At 37.4% G+C, this 24,644-nt stretch overlaps 1 protein-coding gene across 1 annotated transcript in view; it reads right to left on the bottom strand.

The window, feature by feature from the left end:
• Positions 1-23,071, bottom strand: part of TOP2B (DNA topoisomerase II beta) — a gene marked incomplete at its 5' end in the record, with an annotated part of 51,908 nt that extends 28,837 nt beyond the window's left edge. The window contains 20 exon segments of the mRNA XM_006153321.3: positions 1,087-1,318; positions 2,366-2,514; positions 2,910-3,031; positions 4,933-5,047; positions 5,146-5,238; positions 5,587-5,696; positions 6,654-6,759; positions 6,843-6,953; positions 8,091-8,216; positions 8,359-8,516; positions 8,845-8,983; positions 10,817-10,954; positions 11,038-11,139; positions 13,153-13,326; positions 15,436-15,648; positions 16,357-16,454; positions 18,011-18,156; positions 19,104-19,167; positions 21,260-21,350; positions 22,916-23,071. Coding sequence (XP_006153383.2) covers positions 1,087-1,318; positions 2,366-2,514; positions 2,910-3,031; positions 4,933-5,047; positions 5,146-5,238; positions 5,587-5,696; positions 6,654-6,759; positions 6,843-6,953; positions 8,091-8,216; positions 8,359-8,516; positions 8,845-8,983; positions 10,817-10,954; positions 11,038-11,139; positions 13,153-13,326; positions 15,436-15,648; positions 16,357-16,454; positions 18,011-18,156; positions 19,104-19,167; positions 21,260-21,350; positions 22,916-23,071 — 2,643 coding nt within the window.
• Between the last annotated feature and the right edge of the window lie 1,573 nt (positions 23,072-24,644).

Here is a 24,644-nt window from a genome sequence, read left to right as displayed (position 1 = left end):
TAAAATAAATGTTAAAAATAAATTAAATAAATAAGAATTTAAGAGAAAAAATACAATATAAATCATACTCATAATAATCTTATTTTTATTTTAAAACACAAAAATGAAGGACCAGCATATGGCATAATGGTTATATCGCTGGATATGGGAAATGTAGCCAACTGCGGTTTTTGAGTCCTGGACCCAGTGGCTCAAAACTCACACCAGGCATATGTGTGTGTGTGTGTGTGTGTGTGTGTGTGTGTGTGTATGTGCCCAAAGTCCCAGGAGAATAGAAGAGAAGGGACTGTGACATGGTCATGCCCCCTGGGGATTTCTCACTTTCCATCTCTCTGTCTCTCTGTCTCTCTCTGGCAAGCACAGGTGCCCTATAGAAATAAAAAGTTCTCTAAAACACACACACATAAAAATGAAATAAAATTATGAAGGAAATACATCAAAATATTAAGTTTGTATATATATCGTGGGTTTATAGATTTTTTTTCTCTTCTTTGCTTTTCAATATTTTCTACAATGAATATTACAATTTTTATAAGAAATTTTTATTTTTGTTTAAGTGTATTAGGACAAGGGAAATTTCCAGATAACTTCAAATCATGTGAAGGAGGAAAGAACATTTTTTTCCTAGAGACTTTTCATATAGGAAGTTTAGAGAAAGAACTGGGCACAGTGAAATCTATAAAAAGAGAGCAATGGTTTAAAAGTGGATCTATTTTAATGTATATACAATGTATAGTTAAACTCCTTAGAACTCAATAAGGCTTGGTAGTTTGAAAACAAAAATGTAAAGTTATGTGTAATTTTTTAAATTATAAAAGCATTATTCTCTATATAATTTAGAGATGTGAAAGCCTAGAATATGGGGTATTTAAAACTGTCAATAAACATCATAAAACTTCCCCCAGGTTTACTCCAAAGTTTTTATCTTTTGCTATAAGCACAAAATAAATGACCTCTTATAAGGATTTATTGTCTACATATTCTAAAATGAAACTGTCTCGCTACTGTTCTAATGACTAGATATTGTAGTTTACACGTTACCATTTGTTAAACAAACAATGTAAGTAATAACTTGTGAATAATTACCATGGGGTGGGGATCCAGGCCATCTAACATTCGTCGGACATTGTTCACAATTTCCCTGGCATCATAGTTGGGTAGTTTACAAGCCCATCCAGTACCAATGCCCTCAGCACCATTGATTAAGACCATGGGAATTATGGGAATATACCACTCAGGCTCTACGCGCTGGTTATCATCGTAAAGGAACTTAAGCAGGTTGTCATCTACAGCAGGGAAAAGTAGTCTTGCTAATGAGCTAATGAAAGGAAAAAGAAAGTGAGAAGATGTCACGGGTTTGGGAAATAAAACTCTATGCATAATAAAAGGTTTTACATGTCAAAAAACTATTTTTAAAAGAAGTCAGTTTGGGGCCAGCAAGTGGCGTGGTGGTTGAGGGCGCTGGACTCCCACATGGCCGACCACAGTTCAAGTCTCGGACCTGGTGGCTTGCTTTCTCACTTCTCTCTCTCTCTCTGTCTCTGTCTCTCTCTGATCAAACTGAAAAATAATAATGATATAATAATAAATAAAGTTAAATAAAATAATTCTTAAAAAAAGAAAGTCAGTTTTGGGACCAGCAGTTGGCATAATGGCTCTGTCGTTGGGCTCCCACGTAGTCGACTGCGGTTCGCATCCCGGACCCAGTGGCTTAAAACTCAAGCTGGGCACGTGTGCGTATATGCCCGAGATCCCGAGAGGAGAATGGAGGAGAAGGGATTGTGGCATGGCCAGCCCCCCTGGTGGGTGATTTCTCGCATTCTATCTCTCTATCTCTCTCTGTCTTTCTGGCGAGTGCACGCACCCTATAACAAAAACCTCTCCAAAAGGAAAAAAAGAAAAAAAAAGAAGTCAGTTTTCATCATTTTAACCACATATGCTTAGCAATAAAATTTATCTACCCTTGTTACTAAACACATAATTTCTCTCAGGTATAAAGCCAGAATAAGATCGCCCTCTTTTTCTCATGGGCCTATTTACTTACCAAAGTTCTTTAATATTAATAAAGAACTTTTTAAGGATTCCCTATTACTCTCAATAAAGTGTGTAACTCATTTTCAGCCTAAAGTGTTAAGTTGGGTCAGAAAAAAACCCTTACATTGACTACGACTGATTTCACCAATAACTCATAAAAATAAAGGCACATAGTCTTCACTCTGTTTAGGGGCAAATAATTTGGACATGCTGCCCTCCATGGAGAAACCAAATAGCTACCTCTCTCCACACATACAAGTCTACTAAATACGCATTTGGTTCCAATTTATTTCAAATCAAACTTCATACGATCCTATCAGCAGATATTGACCTTAACATTGTGAAAATGTAACGAGGACTTGCAGCATCTTTGCCGCCATGAAGCCGAGTCCCGAACTGGCCGATGGGTTGCAGCAGGTTAATGTTGTTACTGCCCACGAAGTTCTGAGCCAGATTCACAATCGTCATCATCAGTGCTTGCTGAAGAATAGAAACAGGCAGAAAACAGCACTAACGTTACACCTTTTCTATAACTCTTCAGTTTCTACCAACATCCGCACTCTGGGGACCCGCAGGGGGCGTGGTGGTTAGGGGCTGGACACGCCCACATGGCTAAGCGCGGTTACGTCTCGGACCTGGCGGCTTGCTTTCTCACTTTCTCTTTCTCTGTCTGTCTCTCTCTGGTCAAATTAAAATAAAGTGAATAAATGAATAAATAAAATTTAATTAAACGATTCTTAGAAAAAAAAAAAAAAAAAAGATCCACATTCCAAGTCTTTCCCATTTCCAAAGACCTTATGAAAGGAAAACCGTGCTAGTTCTCATTACTCAGGCCATAATGACAGGTGTCAGTTGAGTCTCATCGTAATGCTTACCTCTCCGTGATGATAAGCAGACATCTCAGCAACCGATCCAGCCAGCTGGGCTACTTTGACTTCACGTTTATCATTCCTCTTGAAACAGGTAAATAAAACTTTTCGTTGGCCTGGTTTAAAGCCTAGTTTTAAAAAGAACAAAGCTCTCTAAAAAGCATTACTCCTGGAGACAGTGACAGTGATTGTTTTAGTGGCAACAATATTGAACATATGCAGGAGAGGAAAAAGGCAAAGATTCAGTTTGCCTCTGAAGAATAAGCGATGAAAACTGTTAAGATTCATCACAAAGTAAGGACATACTAACGCATTTCTATACTATCCCCTCTGTTTCAACTTTGTGTATGAATCAAACAATGACCTTCAGGTCTTAAAGAATCTGCCCACTAGCACCAAACTGCTTTCACAGCCATTTCCAAACACTCCTATGATCAAATGTCAGCCAACTGTTCAATGAGCCTGAAGCTTTTATTAAAGCGTGGCAAGTAAGGAAGATCCTTTCTAATGAGGGGTTTGTTATAGTAGTTAAGTATGAAGCTTTTCCGAAACAATCTTTATTATTTTACTAATCTGGACACTCTTCTCACATTAGGTAATTTACTATATAGCTAAGAACATTACTAAATCAGTAAATCTCAAGGTCCTCAGAATAAGAGAGATGATTACTCTCCCAGCAGGGTTATCATAAGGATAACAGAGACAACAGAATGAAATATTCAGCTTCCTCGTTATTCCTCTAGCACTAGGCCAGTGAGCATAGTGATCATTTTAGTGCTACTTATTGTCATCGACACTGTGGCCCAGAGCTTGGAAGAAACAGGATGATAAAATATGGGCACTTCCTTTAAGAACTTTATAGTCTGGGGCCGGCAGGTGGCATGGTGGTTAAGGGCACTGGACTCCCACATGGCTGACTGCAGTTTGGGTCCCAGACCTGGAGACTTGCTTTTTCACTTTCACTTTCTTTCTCTCTCTCTGTCCCTCACTGATCAAATTAAAATTAATTAAGTTAAAATTTTAAATTTCTTTAAAAAAAAAACTTTATAGTCTAACTGAGGATGCAAAATTACCACAGGTAAAATAAGAGGCATGGAGTAATTGCCATGGAAGTTTATAGGTTTTAACCCAATTTAGACTGGATCTTTTAGGGAAGACAGCACAGGAGGGAGGCAACCTAAAGGCAGAACTTGGTAGATGGTAGAACCATCTGCCATTAGCTGAAAAACCAAGCAACACAAAAATCAACAGATGTGCTAAAAATATAAAATAAAAATTTTTAGATAGAAGACCAAAATCTGCTCTAATGAGAAGCAGCTTGTAATTTATTTTTATTTTATTTTATTTTTGGTTAAGGTAAGTAAGTTAAAGAAATAGGTGTTGGGTAATTAAAGTGTTTAACGTATTTAACTTCTGACAAATGGTCTAGAAATTATTAAAGTCTCATTTTACTTTTTAATTTAACTATTCTGCAATAAATTAGAGCAAAAGCTTAAAGATCAGCCTTAAAGGCTGGCTCTGCAGTCTAGTGGTTAAGGCAGCTAGATCCCAGGTGCCCAACTGTGTGGTTCAAGTCCGGAATCCAGTGGCTTGAGAAACATGCCAGGCATGTGTGCGTGAGTGCCCAGAATCCCCCAATGAGGATGAGATGAAGAGACCGAAGCGTGACCATTCTCCGTGAGGGGTCAGTCCTCTCCCTCTCTCCCTCTGGTGAACACATATGTCCCTTGCATGCGTACACTCACACACACACAAATAAGCCTTAAAGGTAATCTCCCTGAAAAATTCAAAAAGAGTTTAAAGTTTTCAAACTAAGGAACAGTAAAGATTTCACCTTACCAAACATACCTAAAAACAACATCAAAAAGGACTTAAATTCCTTCTCTGAAGAGTTCTTTGTGTGTTTTATAAGATTTCAAACAAGAATCTTAAAAATGTGTCATAGGGTGGCTTAAAGTTCATGAAATTAAATTACACTCATTAAATTATACTCAAAAATTAGCAAGATTTTTGAACAACAGGTGCTTACCATCAACAAGAGATGGAATAGATCTTTCATTGTCTGAGTTTGAGAAGAGAATCAATTCCTTGTTGATAAAATCATTGTAAGTCAAATGTTTGGTTGCTGTGCCATATAGAAATTGCTAAGAGAAAAGTCACATGGCGATAGCGTCATTATTACTGAATGAAACTGAGTCGCTCTTTTCTTCTTCCCCCAGATTCATTAACCTTCATAACTAACCTCTGGTAAGCCATGTAACCTACGCTGTCTCCGATCTTCCATAAAATTGGTTAACCATTCTTTTCTGTCATCAATCTTCTTCTTACTGAATGCCTGAAAGATTCCAGGTAATGATTTTACACATTAAAAATAAAATAAACTTCATTACAAAATTGGAATTTTAACATGGCAAAGAACTATCAATTTCTGGAAAATTAAGGGTTTTTTCTTGTTTTGTTTTGTTTTGTTTCCCAATGATTTCATAAAAAATGCACTTGAGCTGAGGTCTTAAAATTGAAAAAGAATGAAAGCAAGACATAACCTGCAGAAAACCTAAAATTTGCTAGCTTCAGCCTAAGAACTTCAAAAGAAACACATTATAGAAAACCAAGACTGGGAGGGGGAAGGGAATAACAAATTGGAGGAAAGCTAAGAAAAGACTTTTAAGGTTAACTTAATTACCAAGGTAATGGCTGCATCGTCTTCAGGACCAGCGTATCTAAACAAGATGCGATGTCTTTCCATATCAGCAAAATATTCCTTTGCTTCTTTAGCTGTACTGGTACCCAAACCTGCACGATTTTAAAAATAAGCCTGAGTCATGAACATCAATGGCTGTTTAAAACCATCAAGGGAAAAGTTGGTGGGGAAAGTTACAAGAGATGAATCAAGTTGGCAACACCTATACCAACTGATCACTCTCAATAGACAAAGGAAGACAAGGTGGATATTACCTGCCTCCTGACAAGAGTACACAAAGCTACCTATTAAATGGTTTTACCAAACAAATTGAACCCGAATCTGATCAGACCACCAATTTAACTACCAGTAAGCAGAAAATAAGCAGCAGAGGAACATGCCACATACCAAATAAAACTAGAGATACAGAATATAAGAAATAAGATAGAATAACCCAACATATGACAAAAAAAACTACAAGTAAAAATACAAAAAGTGCTCACTTTCCCTCCTCTCTCTCTCTCTCTCTCTCTCTCATAAACACATATTCCCTACAGCAAATTAAAATAATAACAATGCTAATAAATAAAATTAAATAATTTTAATATATAAGTGAACAAATAAAGTAATGGGGAGGGCCGGCCTAGCCAGTGGGGTGCAGCAGTAATGCAATGCTGCACGATGCTGAACTCATACAGGAAGGCCTTGGTTTGCACCTCGAGGTCTCCCCACACACGAGACAAAAGCAGCATGCCTGTGCCCTGGGCTGCCTGAGGCTAGGAGTAGATTGCAGCATGAAGACTGCTGGGGGTGTCCATCTATTTCACTCTCTCTCTCTCTTATGGAAGAAATAAACTTAAAAAATAAAAATGAAAATAAAGTACGTAAGAAGTCTGCTATACTACTTTCTCTATTTCTATGAAATGTGGTGAAAGAATCTTTTTAGTTAGTAATAGCTGTTTATGAAGTAAGTCTAAACCAAACTTTCGCAATAGCTTTACATTGTTCTCATAAAAATAAGTTTATATCAACAGTCACTTTGCAAAATTTAAATATTTAAAAAAACAAACCTTTGTAGTATTTTATTTTCCAGGCTTTCTGGTTTTCTATGTGTTTTTTCCACTCATCAAATTCAGGAATACTATAGAAGGAAAGTTCCTGCTTGTTTTTGCTTGCCTTAAATTAATTAAAAAGAAAAATTAGTTTTTTTGCTACCCTTTAAGATACCAGCATAAAAAATATATTCATGTAAACTGTACCTTTACAATTGGAGTAATAAATTCTTCAAGAAAACCATGTTTCAAAAGTGAGGGCCAGTTATGATGGATGAAATTAATAAGTAGGCCTTTTATGTGAGATCCATCTTGATCCTAAATAAATGGCAGTAAAGTAAAAGTTCTCATAATAATTTCATAAACTATAATTACGTATATAACCAAATTTTTAAACGCATAAATGTGACAGAGGTGCAATTCTATAAACATTTTAGAACTGTATTTTATAATACATTACATATTATTCAGATGATCATAGAAAAGCATTTTTTTCTTAAATTGCAAACAAAGAATATAGGTAGTGATAGACTGAATCTTCCTGTCAGTTGTAAAGTATATGATTTCTGTTTTATAGAAAAACTCATCGAGTACAGGTATTTATTTGCAAGTCTTCTCTTGACATGAAAATTGCAAAACTGGGAACCAGCAGTTAGCGTAATGGCTATGTCGCTGGCCTCCCACATAGTTGACCGCGGTTCGTGTCCCGGACCCGGTGGCTTAAAACTCACGCCGGGCGCGTGTGCGTGCGTGCCCAAGATCCCGAGAGGAGAATGGAGGAGAAAGGATTGCGGCGTGCCCATCCCCCCCCGGGGGGGGGTGATTTCTCGCTTTCTGTCTCTCTGTCTCTCTCTGTCTGTCTGGCGAGTGCACGCGCCCTATAGCGAAAACCTCTCAAAAAAAAAGAAAATTGCAAAACTTCTGTTTAAAGCCACATAGGAGCTTTTTCAGTTGAAAATTTTCTCTACAACTGCTGTTCTATATAGTAGATAAAACACAAACACTTGCATGTATATGAAATTCTTCCTTTTCAATTTGATAGTTCTTTTGTGATTATTGCCATTTTAACACGCCTAGTTTTCTGGATCCAAATTATGCCATCATATACAAATACTAACCATATCCAACTGATAAATCTTTCTTGTAAATTCCATCATTTCATCCCTACTTATATATATAGGCTTATATATAGGCTTACTACTTATATATAGGCTTCATTACCATAATACTAAAGTGTTCTATTCTTCTCATTTAAAAATAGTAGTGAGTAGCCAAATACAATTTTTACTCCAAAATTAGATCATATAAAATGTACTTCCATTAAATAACATATTTTTTTCCTACTAGGTGTATAGTCACTTTCACTTACACTACCTGCAGCAAGGCCCGTAAAATACCAAATGGACGGTCTGAAAAAGACGCGAGTTTTAAATTTGTGATAACTTGCAGACCAACCTGATCAGTCATGATCATAATCTTTCCATAGCGCAAGGTTTTCAGAGACTCTGCATCATCGTAGCTTTTCTTGTATTGTAGACCGACAATTTTAATAATGTTGTTTATCTCTGCATTTTCCATAATCTGTACAAAAAAGAAAAGCATTGAAGGGATTATAAACTGTTGAAATATAAAATATGCAAAAAGTGAGTCTGAATTTACATTTAAAAATTCAACAATTTTCGATAGATATAAAATTATTACATAAATGTATGCATGTAAATACCTGTTTGTGAGACGCTTCCCGTACATTAAGAATTTTACCCCTGAGTGGAAAGACTCCGTATCGGTCTCGCCCGATCACACCTAATCCAGACACGGCCAACGATTTGGCAGAGTCTCCCTCCGTTAATATCAGTGTGCACTCCAGGGAATGTTTGCCACCTGAGAGAAATCAACAATGACAAATACTCCAAACTCCTCATTTTACTGATTAGGAAAATAAAGCCAGCAAATGAATAACCGCAATGGTAATAGCAAGTGACTTAAGAGGCATCTCACATTGAACCTGCTCCACTAGGTTAAATATTAAGTATATTTTATTGAATTCTTAGCCATGAAAATTGGCAATACATGGTACATGTGGCAAGTTCAATGAAGTAAAATTAAAATGTGAATTAAAAGATCATAGTCTAGCTATATGTAGAAAATGAAAACTTTCTGCAACCATATAAATTAAATCAAAATCTTTTTTAAAATATCTGAATCTTACCAGCATCGTTAGCATCATCCAATTTGGGGATACCTTTGATTTTACTGTATTTTACTGATGAACATTTCTTGTTTAGCTGAGTTTGAGCCTTAAATTTCACCCAGTTCAGAATACTTTCTACAATGCCACAGTTAGAGGCCTAAAATCAAAGAACAATGGCATACAAACAGAATTTATAGAGCTTAATGTAATACCTAGAATCTGTAGCGTTTTAAGATAATTTAGGGCAAAACAATAATGGTGATGATAATCAGAATGGAATGTGCTAGTAAATTTTACTCTTAAAATTAAATTGCGTAGCTATACACGAGGACTTTTGTACTAAAATATAAATACATGAACAGGAAGAAATTCACTATATTAGAAAATTTCTACTGTAACAAACTCTATGAGGGCTATCATTTCTCTTGTTGCAAGTTAATTTTGTTGCTATTAGCACGGTAAATGCTGATCCACCAACGAATTTACTAGCTGACAAATTCTAGAAACTGACATTTCTAATATCCTTCTATATAAAATGTAAGGCTTGAATTCACTGTGACAAATAAAAAATATTAACATGAAAGGAACACTAGAATAACCCTGGGACTTTTGGAACAAGTCTTATTCTTTAAACAGTTTGGTAATAAGGATTTCAACAATATATATTATTTATACTTTAAAATGAATTAGTATGTGACAAATGTTAACCTAAAAGGAAAGAGACAAAAAGAAATTTTAGGAATCTCGAATTCCAAGTCCTAAAAGTTATTTTTTTATCATCCTGGGTTGATTTTAGGTGTATGAAGTCGTTTTCTAGAATCTTTAAGCTATAAAATATGGCCCAGCCACCACCTGGGAGGCTGGAAGCTGCATGTGAGTCCCGGGTTCTGTTCCCAGGCCGACCTGAACATGCAGGCTGCAGTGGTACACACCTGTAACCCTCGCTAAGTGGAAGGCTGGAGCAAGAAGATTGCAGTAGGGTCACGCCCTGCTAAAAAGTGCCTATTTCTCTCTCTCTTCATTTCGCTTATAAAGGGGAAGAAGTGTAAGATGTAAAATCAAATCACATCATCATGAGATATCTATATCTATTATGAGGGCAGAAATCTAGAAAAGCATTGATTTAGGGGAATTAGTACTTGGAATTTGTTATGATTGGATCTAAAGGTACTATTTCTATGGGCTTTAAGCTAAAAACTAATGTTTTGTTTCTGAGAACCGACCTTTGAAAATCCCAATACTATAATTTGACAAATATGTTATCCCTATGATAATTACACAGTACTCCCCCACCAAGGCACAAATTAACCAAAAAGGAAGAGTTGTGATTTCTTCTCCTTTATATTTCTACTGCCAAACACGTTTAAAAGCACTTCATAAATAAATGTTCCCTAATGGAACGCCGGACAAGGAGACTGCACCAAACCCTTATTACTCATTAAATTACAAGAAGCCACTGAAAGCCACAGGGCTGCTTACAAACTTATGGTTATGTGTCTGTATTCTTACCTTATTTTAGAAAAGTTAAAGTGGCCCAAATAAATACGTTCAAAGTAAAATGAAAACATAAAATATAGACAAAATAGTACATTTATGCATATGTTACCACAACAAAATATGTGAAAGTGAAAACCAGTAGGGAAGGTTGAAATGAAAGTAGAAATGGTAAAGCCAGTACTTTAATGACCTGTGAATTTGTTAGAGAAAAATCTGAGCTTTACGATGGCCAAGGCAAAGTTAAAAATGCAGTTACATAATTTTCTACTTTAATTCTTGGCAAAACAGTCAATAGTTTTGTGAAACAATAAGGTTTACTCTTTTTAAGTTATCAGTATTAAACATATACATATACAAACATATACTTGTTTGTGGTGCAAGCATGTCTATCACCATATTTAATATGAAGAGGAAACTAATCAAAAAAGAATAAATCAAGAAAACTAATCGACTCCTAATAATAGCACTGAAAAATAATGTAAGTTTTACTTACTGCTTTAAAAAATTTTTCTGACAGTTGGCATTTGGACCCAAAACTTTTGGGCTGCAGAGTCATGTTTTCCTTAGTCTGAGAATCAAAAGTCGGATTTTCGATAAGGCAATTAATAAAAACCCATATATGGTTTTTTACCTGTTGAAAAGAGTAGACAATGAAGGTCAACACCAGAATTGGTATTATTTAGTAAGTCGACAAAATATCTAAACAGCACTTACTTGAAATGGTTTCACTGACACACCAGCTTTGTTCTTTTTCTTAACGACTTCAATCAACTTCCCGACAACTTGATCTACTACATAATCCACGTGTCGCCCACCCTGAAGGAGGAAAGGAAAAGGATGGAATCCAAAATTTTCTACAGTTAGGGCAACTAAATACATACAAACATATACATATATATTTATTATTTATTTTGTAGAATGAGCATTTAATATTCCCAGCAACTTTGTGATATCAGTACTATTTAACCCTATTTTGAAGAGCACCCTCCCAGAAGTCGGTGCAGTCACAGCCTGGGAGCTCTTCTGAGCCCTGCGATGTAGGGGTTTTTAATGCAGCTCCCTCAAGTTCTAACTCAAGTCTCCAACTCCCCTCCCCCAATCTGGGGATGGGCTGGGGCTGAAAGTTCCAGGCTCCTAATCAAGGCTCAGTCTTTCTGGCAAACAGCCCCCATGCCGAAGCTATCGAGGGGCCACCAAACGGCACCAGATGGGTACGGAAGATGGTCCCACCACTCAGAAACTCCAAGGGACTTAGAAACTTTGCATCCGGAGTCAGAGAGAAAGATCAAATGGAAAAGACATTCCTATCATCCCTACCACTTGGGAAATCACAGGAGTTTTAGGGAATTCTGTGTCAGAACTAGGGACAGGAACCAAATATACATTTCTTATTATGCCATACAAACCCATATAGCCAACTTTATTATAAAAATACGAGGAGAATTTAAAAAGACATAAAAGGATGAAAACTTCACGGATGTTGGTAATACCATTCAGTGATTTGAGCCTAGAGTCTGTGGCAACTGTTCGTAGCTGTCCAGCCAATATCCATTCTCTCTGGTTACTTCATTGACAAACATGCAGTGTGTCATTCCACCCGGCCACATGCCCAGCTTAAAGGACTCAAAGCTCAGACTCCCTTGTAGCCAGTGTACCATGTCACTCAGCTTTCCCCAGTGAGATGTTAGCAGAGATTTACTGGGCAGGGCTTCTAGAGAATCACTGTATTCCTCAAGAAAAGGGGGAGACGAAGCTGGCACATACATACGCTCAATCCCATTCTCTCCCTAGAACTGGAAATGGGCCACAGGAAGGCAGGAGTCAGCTTGATGGCGGAAGCATGAGACGTAGCAATGGTGGCAGTAAGGGAAGCCGAAGAACACAGATGCCGAGAGCACTGTGAAGCGATAGTGCCAGCCTACGGCCGCTGGCCCCTACTTAGGAGGGAAAGACTGAAACCCTTACACGTTTCATTCACTGTATGTTCATTTTCTCTTACACATAAGAAAATGTCATCAAAACTGACTCCAGATACTTCACTGAAAGTGATGCTAGAGTATTAAAAAAATTAAATATTAAAAGTTAAAATGCGAATAAGTAACAAATCATTGCTTTAAAGTATTCAAGGGTATATGCTTGTAATGCCTAAACTTTTTTATGGTCAGTGAATAAATAAATGCTTTCAGATGAGAAGAACTTAATTTGATTTTGAAATTCAAGCTCCTATAGAAGGGATTGCAGCCTGACCATTTCCTATAGAGGGTGCTTTCTCAGTCCCCCATACACACACACACACACACACACACACACACACACACAACCCTATCTCCTGCCTGTCTCCAGTGAGTACACACACTCTGACAAGTTAAAAAATAATAATAAAATAAAGAATTTTGTTATCATTCTAAAGTTCATAATACATTCGACTAAAACACTAACTATATAACTTATTTATCAATGGATGTTTAAGTTATAATTCAGCTATTTCATAGGAAAGAAAGCTTTCATTTTCCTAAGTCAATTTTAATTGAACAAAAACAAATTTGGGTTTCTTTGGAGGGATTGTTGTATGGTGTTATTTGTTTTGTTTTAAATGAAGCATTGTTCTATTAATGACTTAGGAAAACAGAATTTGTGAGGCTGGCAGGTACCATGGTGGTTAAGGACGCTGGACTCCCTCGTGGCCAACAATGGTTCGAGTCCCAGATCTGATGGCTTGCTTTCTCACTTTCCCTTTCACTATTTTTCTGGTCAAATTAAAATAATAATAACAAATGAAATAAAACAAATAAATAATACATTAAAAGACAAAAGAATTTGTATACTTACTTTTGTAGTTGCAATACTATTTACAAAGCTGATTTGCTGGAATCCTTTTTCACTCAATGTGAGACAAACATCCCATCTTTCATTTGCAAGTTCATGAATAACTTTCAGGGCTACCCCAGTTTCATCCAATTTGTCTTTCACATAAAGATCTACATAACTTCGAAATCCATTTACCTATTAATTTAGAAAACAAAGACAAGAAGCAATATTATATTGGCAGCTCCAATAGCTGAAGGCCGTGAGGTACTTCTCTTCCTCTCATTAAAGACAGGTCTTACTCCACAGATCCACCCTTCAGGATTCCTTCCTATGCTACTTCTTGCAGCCTGCCCTTTAAAAATAATTCATTTCGGGACCAGCAGGTCACATGGTGGTTAAGGGTGCTGGATTCCCACATGGTCAACTGTGGTTCAAATCCCAGACTTGGCAACTTGCTTTCTCTCTCTCTCTCTCTTTCTCTTTCTATCTCTCTATTTCTCTCTCTCTTTCTCTCTCTTACTCTGTCCCTTTCTGGTCAAATTAAAAAAATAAATGAGTGAATAAATAAAGTTAAATAAAATAATTCTTTAAAAAATGTATTTCAATGTGTATTTGGTAAAGAGAGAACATGATGAGACACTTGAGCAGGTAAATCATTATAAAATCTTTCAAAAATTCATTTTTAAAATGACAAAATGAGATTTTAGGTTTGAGTTCAGACATGTAGAGGCCAGGAAAAACAAAAAGGCAAAGAAACATCTAACTTCTATCCTCAGAAGAAAGCAGTTGGTTAGACAACAAATTAATCGTTTTTCATAAAACCTCTCTCGGGATCTTGGGCACGCACGCACACGTGCCTGGCATGAGTTCTAAGCCACCAGGTCCGGGATGCGAACCGTGGTCGACTACGTGGGAATCCAGCGACATAGCCATTACACTAACTGCTGGTTCCCCAGCACATTATATTTTTAAAAACAAAAACAAAAGAGATGAATGTCAAGGCAGCCAGAGGAAAAAAGAACACCGTACCAGCAGGGGAACAAGATAAGGAAATGGGAGAGTCCTCATCATAGGTCGTGCGAGCGAGAAGACAATGGAGTGATATCATAAAGGAAAAACCAAGCTTTCATAGACAAAAACTGAGGGAATTTGTTGCCAGCATTGTTCCACAAGAAATGTTAAAGATCTTTAGGCAGAGAGATTATGATTAAGAAAGAGAAACTTCAGGGGCAGGTGGCATGGTGATTAAGGGCTCTGGACTCCCACATGGCCAATCGCAGTTCAAGTCCTAGACCTGGAGGCTTGCTTTCTCACTTTCTCTCTCTCTCTCTCTCTCTCTCTCTCTCTCTGATAAGCATATGAGCCCTATGGGAAAATTTTAAAGTAAAAATGAATAAAATTAAATAAACAATTTGTCTTTTTAAAAAAATGTGACTAATCGGGACCAGCAGGTGGCGTGGTGGTTAAGGCACTGGACACTCCCACATGGCTGACCAGGGTTCGAGTCCCGAATCTGTTGGCTTGCTTTCTCGCTTCCTCTCTCTCTCACTCTCAACGTCTGTCTCTCTCTGGTTAAATAAAGAAAAAAAAAAAAAGAATGAATAAATAAAATAAAATAATTATTTTTTTTAAATGTGACTAATCTAAATACATCAATTAAAAAAAAAACAAGTATCAGTTTAGATTTAAAAAGAGGACTGGCCCAACAGCCTGGTGGTTAAGCAAACTAGCTCACGTGGCTGACTGCAGTTCAAGTCCCAGCCCCAGCAACTTGAAAAACACACCAGGGGGACCAGCAGTTAGCATAATGGCTATGTCGCTGGGTTCCCATTTAGTCAACCACGATTTGTGTCCCGGACCCAGTGGCTTAAAACTCACGCTGGGCGCGTGTGCGTGTGTGCCCAAGATCCCAAGAGGAGAATGGAAGAGAAGGGATTGTGGTGTGGCCATCCCCCTTGGGGGGTGATTTCTCACTTTCTGTCTCTCTGTCTCTCTCTGTCTGTCTGGCAAGTGCACATGCCCTATAGCAAAAACCTCCCCCTCCCCCCCCAAAAAAAAATCACACCAGGATGTGCACGCATGCCCATGCCGTCCCAACAGGATGAAGAAATGGAGAGGAGGAGCTTATTAGCACTTAACCACACTCCATCTGGGGGTGTGGTCCCCCTCTCTCTGTCTTTCACAAGTGCACGTGCCTTCTGGCAATTCAATAAAAAAATAAACATTTTTAAATGAAGACTGTAAGATCCAGCTACATTCTGTTTACCAGGTAGCAAAGCATTAGACTAGTTTACAGATACTCACAGGCAGTTTCTTCCCATTAAACATGACCTTCACCCCTTTACATGAACCAGCCAAATCGTATGCTCTTCTGGTCATTAGCGCCACGATATCTTTGTCAAGTTTCTCCATCTTAAATTTGGAAAGATCTGGTTGGAATGTTATGCATGTGTAATCTTCACCATCAAAATGTTTAATTTTGGCTTCTGAGGTCTTCATCATATTATTCATCCATGTCTTTAAAAGAAAAAAAAAAGTCAAATAGATCTATAATGCTTCTACATTTCATAATACAGACTCAACTCACAAAATATTCATTTACCACAAGCATGTCCATTTTCCACCCAAACAAATCTTTGAAATCGATAGAAAAGATGGAAAATGTTAAGTACTATAAAAACCCTATGTTGAAGATAAACTGTATAACTTTATATGCTGTTAGAAAAGTATCTTTCAAATTCTTCAACATGACATGACCATGTGATTTTTTTCAAAATAAACAAGCATGATACTTTTCCTGACAAAATTATTTTAGCTTACCTAAAATGTCAAACTGTTTTCAAAGGTCTGCAAGAATTAAATGAGATAAAATTCTGAAATATAAATTTGATGATTCAATGAGAGATTTTTTTCAAACATGCTAAGTCGTTCACTTAAATGAGTTTGTGAAGTTCAGTACATTTCACTAATAATTAGCTAAGTAAAAGGAAGCCTCCATTTAAAAAAAAAAAAAAAAGAAGACAGTTTGTTTTAAGGGCCTGGTAAGCTTAAAATCTTCCAGGCATTCAGAGGTCTCTTTACTCTGATAACTTGTTTAATGCTTATTTTTAAATTAAAAAAAAAAAATTACATAGAAATCATCACCATTTACCTAAGGTTCTCTTATCTCAACAAAACAGCAAAACATTACTTTTTAAAAAGAAATAGATGTGTTTAATAGCATACCTGCTTAAAACTATGTTTGTATTCTTTGCAAGCTGTTTCTACTGTAAACTTTGTGCTGAAAATATTACAAAGTTTTGCACCATAACCATTGCGACCACCTGTAAGAAAAAGTTAAATATGAAAGATCTGGTAAAAATTATTTTAAAGGAATCTTTTAACTTACCTAGCACAGGCCAGATCTGTTTTAAAACAAAAAGTTACTGCATTATCTTATCAATCATAGACTGAATATTCAGAGTATTTAATTTTTTTATTTAAAGAAAGTAATAATTAAGATTTAACATATAAGAAGAGACTTCAAAAAGTTCACTAAAATGGAATTAAAATTGGGATTTATTTTGATACAAAAAATTTAGAAATATCTGCATAGCTTTTTTATAATATGCATCTTCCATGAATTTTTGAAGACCTCTTATATAGATGTATAATTAAAATAAGTATTTTGTAAATTCATGTTTATCACAATTTTAAAAAATTAAGGTTATTATCTCTAACAACCCAGTATGTCTACCTGAATATGAAATCGAAACTTCCTATTGAACTCATTTGTCTATTATAAAATGTTAAGCTGTATCTCTTCTCAGAGCCTTGGTTTTTAAAAGAAACTATCAACCTACTTGGGTAACATAAATGAGTAGGAAAACATTTTATTTTGGCCAAAGCACTTTCAACTCTATTTACAGAGTACAGATGTTCTTTTCTTTTCTTTTTCTTCCTTTTTTTTTTTTTTTTCTTAAAAGTTTTTGCCACAGGGCATGTGTTGGGCTTTTAGGAGAGACAAAGAGAGGAAAAGTGAGAAATCACCCCCCAGGGGGGATGGTCACGCCACAACCCCTTCTCCTCCATTCTTCTCTCAGGATTTTCCAGCATGAGCATGTGTACCCAGAGTGACTCCCAAGCTGCCAGGTCTGGGACTTGAACCACAGTTAACTATGTGGCAGTCCAGTACCTTAACCACCACACTACCTGCAGACCACAGATTTTCAATCCTGGCTCTCTTAAGGAAAACACTGTAAAAGAAATATAATTAATACTAAAAGATATGGTGCTTATGTAATAACCAATTCATAAATACACATACACACACACTCATCAGTCTTATCTATGAAGACTCAAACTGTCCATCAAATTTGAATTCTAGCAGTCCTAACATAAAAGTTTAAGTACTAAAGAAGTTAAGCTTTTAAAATATCACTGTCAGTGGCCAGCAAGTGGCATGGTGGTTAAGGTGCTAGATTTCTATATGGCCAACGGCAGTTCGAGCCCCAAATCCAGCGACTTGAAAAATCACAACAGGCAAGTGCATGTGCATGCCCAAAATTCTAGAAGGGAATGGAGGAGAAGGGACTGCAGCATAGCCACTCCCCTGCCTTCGGAGTGATTTCTCACTTTCCCCCTTTGTATCTCCCTGTCTCTGTCCGGCAGGTGCACAAGCCCTATGGCCAAAACCTAAAAAAAAAAACAAAAACAAAAAAAAACACTGCACGAGAATACTTATATATGGTAGCTGTCTTATAGATATTATTTCTGAAAAAATATTTTTATAACAAAAGTACAGACTTTCTGCTATGTATCATTGTACATGAAAATAGCAAGTTAGAGATTTTATGTTAAGAAACAATATTTTTCTATCAAAATCCCACTCGGGCTTTACCTGTAACTTTTTTCTCGTCATCATCATAGTTACTGGATGTTAAAAGTTGTCCAAAAATTAAAGCAGGAACATAAACTTTCTCTACTTTGTGTTCTACTACTGGAATGCCTTTTCCGTTATTCCAAATGCTTATAATGTTAGATTCACTGTAAATAAACAAGCAGAATTTGAAGCTTAAAATTACACTAATTTTTATAAAAACTAAAGTAACCCAGAACAAATTTGAATAATTATAAAACACCAGTTATTATCAATTAAGCGACACTGGCTTATCTTTAAGGAAAATGTTTGCAGAGAACACACATTTTTATCCCTGAGGCATGGTTCAAATTAGAATCACTAAGATCTGCAGGATAATTCTGCTAAATTTCTAAGGAAAGGAAACTCCACCTGCCAAAAAATAGTAAAAGGAGTGAAGCTTTTATAAGACATCAGTCAGCAAGAGATGCGGTTTTATCTGCGTCTAGGTTAACCATGCACACTTGTGAATGACAAGCCCCACAGGGCCGACGGCCATTCCCACTCTGATTCCCTACCACCTGCTGCAACAGTGCAGACAGAGCAGGACAAACGGCCTGAAATGGGTCTCATTCTCAGCCTTAATGTTAAAGTGTTGTTTGTACTATCCCAGTTGCTACCAAATATACATTTTAATGCTTTAAAAATATGTAGATATTATCAGTTTTAAGTTACTAGCTGTTCTATGCTGAAATCAACCGCAACCCTGAATGAGATGCCGCAGAAGCTCCTGTACGTAACAGCCCTTTGCACAGACAGGTGGAAGTTTTACGTGCTACATCGGATTGGGTAGTATGATGCTTTTACCCATTTAAGAGCCAAATGTACAGAGACACAGCTTCATAACCAAACTGAGAACTGGCTTAAAGGCTACAATTTGACAGACTGATTTACAATTATCCTTTGATACACTGTTTCACTTGAATATGTCCCAATCTTTCAAGAGTTATTAGAAGTAGTTACTCCACTAAAATATCAAGTTACAAAATGAAACTGATTCAAGGGGTAATTAGTTAGATCAAAAGGTTTAACTTTCTTTTTTAAAAAAAAAAAAAAAAACGTTAAATATACTTACGGATCAATAGAAACTTTAATACAGGTCATGTTTTTATCCCTCTGTTTATTGTCAGCTGCATTAACTACAAAATTAAAGATCTTAATGAGTTATAAAATATATAGAAATACACGAACAAACAAATGCATGGACTAAACATATGTGCTTCACTATTTAATATACACATCCAATATAGTAATAGTTCATGAAAATAAGTACTGCTAACTGCTAATATAAAATCTTATTTTCTTAACTATATTCCTAAATTTTAATATCACACCAAATCAGTTATGTCTTACACCCACAAACAAGGAAAGGAAATGTCTTAGTGATATATATAAAAATACCAAACATCTGCATTTTACAATTTTCTAATCTAAAAATTTTTAAATTGGCTAAATTATATTTTATGTTGATAGCAAATAAGTACTATTTCTATTGATCTCCTTCAATAAACTATTGATTTTATAAGCAGATTGAATTGAAACCAATCAAATATTTTTGAGTTACAAAGGGCAACCTTTAACATCATTAGGAATTAAAATTCTAAATTCTATGCACTTCATCTAATAATAAAAATGTTTCTGCATTTATTAACCACTGCCTCATGAAAATCTGAACACAAGCCAAACGTCAAATTTAACTTCATTTCTCCCGAAGAAACACTGTGTCATCTATCTAAAATAGTAAAGTGGGGTGGAGAGTTGGGAATCAAGAGTGAAAGTATAAAATGTAACCAGTTTTACTGGATTATCCCTTTCCCAAAGACCAACAGGAACAAGCTCAGAGAGACCTCTATAACCCCACTTGTAAGAAAAAGTTACACTAGTAAGAGGGCAAGCAGAGACTCAAAGGCCTCAATTCAAAACTCTTCAGGGAGCCAGGTGATGGAGCAGTAGTAATGCAACTGGATTCACATGGGAAAGGTTCCAGGTTCATATCCCTGAACCTCCCTAAGCAAGCTGGCACACCCATGCCTGGTGATCCAGACCAGCTGAATGGGAGGGACCGTGGCATGAAACCTATATTAAGGGTGTTTGTCTCTCTCTTTCTCTAACAGAAGAGATAAATAAATTTAAAAATTCTAAAGTATAAGTATTCTCTAGAAGCCAGTTAGGCATTCAGACTTCATTATAGTTTAACTAATTACGTGATTTGGAGGGAAAAGAGAACATTTAGAACAATGGTTACAAACATGATCACCCAAGAAAAATGCCTGAGTTGTTCAGAAATCCCAGACTATTGGTAAAAACCACAAATTCAGTCACACCCGCAGTAGTGTGTATTAAGCACTGTTGTTTGGGAGGCTGAGGCCACGTGGAGGCTCAGGTCAGAATCCCAGCCCATCCTAAAAAGCTTGGCACAGTGGTGGGCACCTACAGTCCCTGCTACTCGGGAGGCTAAAGCAGGAGGATCAGGACACAGCAAGACTTCTCTCAAACACTCAAACACTCCTCTTCATACACACATTATACAAAAGAACCCTACAAATTTACATGCCTCAACTCTAATTTACTGGATGCAAAAGATCAGGCCCTATAATCACCAAAGTAAACATATCCCCCAGGTAAGTATGACACTAGCCAACTCCAGATGACTATGTGCACAGCAGTATAGACTGACTACGAGGTTACGGACAAAACCCATTCATTTTACACATGAACGATCTGAAACACAAAGAGGCATAGCATGTATCAATATTGGGTTATCAGAAAAGTCATGAAGGGACCAGCAGTTAGCGTAATGGCTATGTCACTGGACTCCCACGTGGTCAACCATGGTTCGAGTCCCGGACCTGGTGGCTTAAACTCACGCCGGGTGCATGTGCGTGCGTGCCCAAGATACCGAGAGGAGAATGGAGGAGAAGGGATTGCAGCGTGGCCACCCCCCGGGGGGGGATTTCTCGCTTTCTGTCTCTCTGTCTCTGTCTGTCTGTCTGGCAAGTGCATGCGCCCTATAGCAAAAACCTCTCCAAAAAAAAAAAAAAGCATTATGACTTTTCAGACAATCCATTACAGATAATGGTGTAAGTTTTCTGAAGAACATTTATAATCAGCATAAAAGCTAGAGAAATACCATTAAGATGGGTACCGGAAGTCTGGCTTACATATACGAACACATTATACTGTAACAGCTCTATTAGAAACAGATGTATTAAGTCCTAAGCAAGTACTCACCCAAAATTTCATCGAAGATCTTGTATAAACCTGGCACAAAGGTAACTTCTCTGCAATTCATCCCTACATCTTCATCGTAAACCCACATTAACTGCATGGAGAGAAAAATTCAAAAAATCTTTTTTACTCTGTAATTTATTATTATTATTATTTTTTTTTTTTTTTTTTTTTTTTTTTAGTTTGCTATAGGGCACTTATCTAGCCAGAGACAGATAAGGAGAAAGACAGGAAGCACCACCCAGAGAGGATGGCCACATCACAATCCCCTCTCCTCCATTCTCTCCTCACGATTTTAGTCATGCACACAACACAACCAGCGTGTTTTTCAATCTTCTGTGTCTGGGACTCGAATTACATGGTTGGCCATGTGGGATCCAGTCACTTTGACCACCACACCACCTTCTGGCCCCCATAAATACCTTTTGTGTGTGTGCTTTTTTTTTCCTTTTTTAAAAATTTTATTTAACTTTATTTGTTTATCTTAATTTGAATAGAGAGGAACAGAGAGAGAGAGGGAAAGTGAGAAGCAAGCTGGCAGGTCTGGGACTCGAACCAAGGTTGGCCATGTGGGAGTCTGGTGCCCTTAACCATCATGCCACCTGCCAGCCCCCCACTTTTGTTTTCTTTTAACAATAGATTTTTGCCATAGGACACATGCACTTGGAAAGAGCGAAATCTTGAGGGATGGCCTGGGGCACGACCACACAACAGTCCCTTCTCCTTCACTCTCCTCTCGGGACTTTGGGTACACACACAAGCATCAGGCATTTTTTTTCAAGCCGCTGGGTCTGGGATTCAAACTGTTCAGTAGGCCATCTGGGATCCAGCACCTTAACCACCACCCCAGCTGCTGGTCCCCATAAATTTTTAAAATCAATTTTCCATGGTACAAATCCATATCCTATCATTTAATCTATGTAAATACTTAGACCTTCAAAATAGAAAACCATATGCAACTTTAGTTAAATACAGTCTTCACTATTCACACTGAACTTAAATCATGTCAGAATTGAGAAATTATTCATTTTGCATCAAGTCTGCATTCTTATTCATATACACAGTCAGCTTTAATGTAAGACACCAAGAATGTTAAAGAACAATATTTAAAAGAAAATAACTTTAAATCTTCTGTTTACTTTACACTTTGACTTCATCCTTTGTATTTCTCTATTATTAGAGAGTGCAAAGGAAAAACATATGGAGTCTGGGAGATTGAGTTCCAAATCCCAGCTCCTAGTAGTTGAGAGATCTGAACAAGTTACTTTAATTACTTAAGCTTCCTTTTACTCATCTATTAAAAAATGGAGATAACATTACCTACTTGCAAGAGCTGTGAGGATGAACAAGACATATATAAGCCACGTCCATCGTAAGCACTAAATAGCCAGTACATTTATAAAGTCTAGAAGGTGCCACCATTACAGTAAACCACAGCATGAACTTTAAGGACTTTGTAAAGTTCGGATGGCACCATTTTACTCTTCCTTCAGGTAGTTCTTAATTCCAGATGGAAATGATGTCACTGCTACTTCTCCTCGCTGTCCCTCTCCACCCTGTTCATGGTGAGGACTTACAGAGCATGGACGGCAGTGACTAATCACTAGAGCAGAAAGTAAACAGACACTCGTCCCCTCATCCCATCTCAGCAACAGTCACCTGTGTCAAGGGCTCCACGGACCCGATGTACGTATCGGGACGCAGGAGAATGTGCTCGAGTTGCGTCTTCTTCTGATACACTCTCTCCACAGACAGCTTCTTGGAAGAATCATTTTTGTTTGCAGTTTCGGACTCTTCTTTTTTCGTAGCATTGTTCTGATCAAAAAGAGTCTAAAATTAACCAAAAAATCAAATTTAAATAACCTACCGAGGGGTAAACTAAAATGTGTACGGACACGTGACATTCGTTTTCTTTACTTATCTTTCAGACTCACATTTCTATGTCCAAAATAAAAAGGCACAGGTCTATTCACAGACAGTGCAGTTCTGCTTACAACAGAGCGTCCCGAGGGTGCAGCTGGGACTGGGCCGAGCAGGTGGGTCCGGTCAGCAGAACCACAACGACCTACATCTGGCCAGTCCAGGAACAAACTCCTCCCAACTCGGTAAGGTAGCCAATGAGTTGGTGTGGCCCTCCAAACTTCTCGAGGAATGGGAGCTCTGGTCAGATTAGACTCACAGAGGCTAAACCTGGCTGGCTGCAGGATTCTCAAACGCTTCTAGATGTAGTTACACACCAAGGAGCTGCTGAGGACGGACACGGTAGTGGCTGGGCAAAACCGACCTATGCAAAATGTGAATCTATGTCGTAGACAAACACGGATACGGCTGAGACTAGCCTGGTTGGTGAAATCCTCAGATTACACACCGCGGCCATGCCAGTACCCCCTCCCGTGTTAACGCCAGTGCCAAGATGGAGGCAACCTGCGATTACGGTTTCTCTTGCGGTTCCAGGAGGCGGAGGTTAGGCACTCTGATTTAATTATTCCTATACCACGTGGGGATCCCATATCAAACTGCCCAAGTCTAGAGATTTCCTAATAGCCGCAAAGAATGTACCTCTCCTCTGGAATTCCCTACTACTGCAAACATGACATCGCATTCCACTAAAAGCAGAGTATTAGCACGTTACATTTTTGCCGAAGTCAGAAGATAACTCAAACACAATGAAAACTGAGACATCTTCAGAGGTTTTTGAACTTCAGAAAGAGAGAGAAACAATAGTAGATACGATGCTTTGTACTTTTTTAAGAGAGATTTTTGCTATAGGGCCGTGCGCTCTCCAGAAAGTGAGAGAGACAGAGAAACAGAAAGTGAGAGAGACAGAGAAACCGAAAGTGAGAAGTCCTTCCCCCTCAGAGGGGAGGACCACACCACAATCCCTTCTTCTTGTTTGCATCTTGGGATCTTGGGCATACACACGTGCTCAGTGTGAGTTTTAAGCCGCTGGGTCCAGGACGCGAACCGCAGTCAGCTACGTGGTAGCAACGTCATAACCATTACATCATTTGCTGGTCCTGATACTTTGTACATTTAAACCAACAGCATAGACCTCAATTCAGGTCCTACATATAAACATACCATTTCCTTTAAAGCTATTATTTTTCAAAAGGTCATTATGTATATATGTTTAGAAATCAAGATGCATGATCTCTGATTAATCTAAACCAAGATAAGAATTGTAACATGCAAGTCCTAAGGAAATTGAAACATTATAATTTCCCGATGTCACAAACTATATATAAAAGTAGAGATTTTTAATAATGTCTCAAAATAAGAATATTACAAATAACTCATTTTACTCGAATTTTAACTGTATGGTTACACATTCTTTTTCATAAGCTTACTCATTAAGACCACTCAAAAACAGCTCTGGAAATAAAAAGAA

The sequence above is a fragment of the Tupaia chinensis genome, unplaced genomic scaffold (genome assembly GCF_000334495.1).
Source record: "Tupaia chinensis unplaced genomic scaffold, TupChi_1.0 Scaffold000368_1, whole genome shotgun sequence".
NCBI classification, from domain to species: Eukaryota; Metazoa; Chordata; class Mammalia; order Scandentia; family Tupaiidae; genus Tupaia; species Tupaia belangeri.
This window is presented reverse-complemented; position numbering and strand designations above follow the sequence as displayed.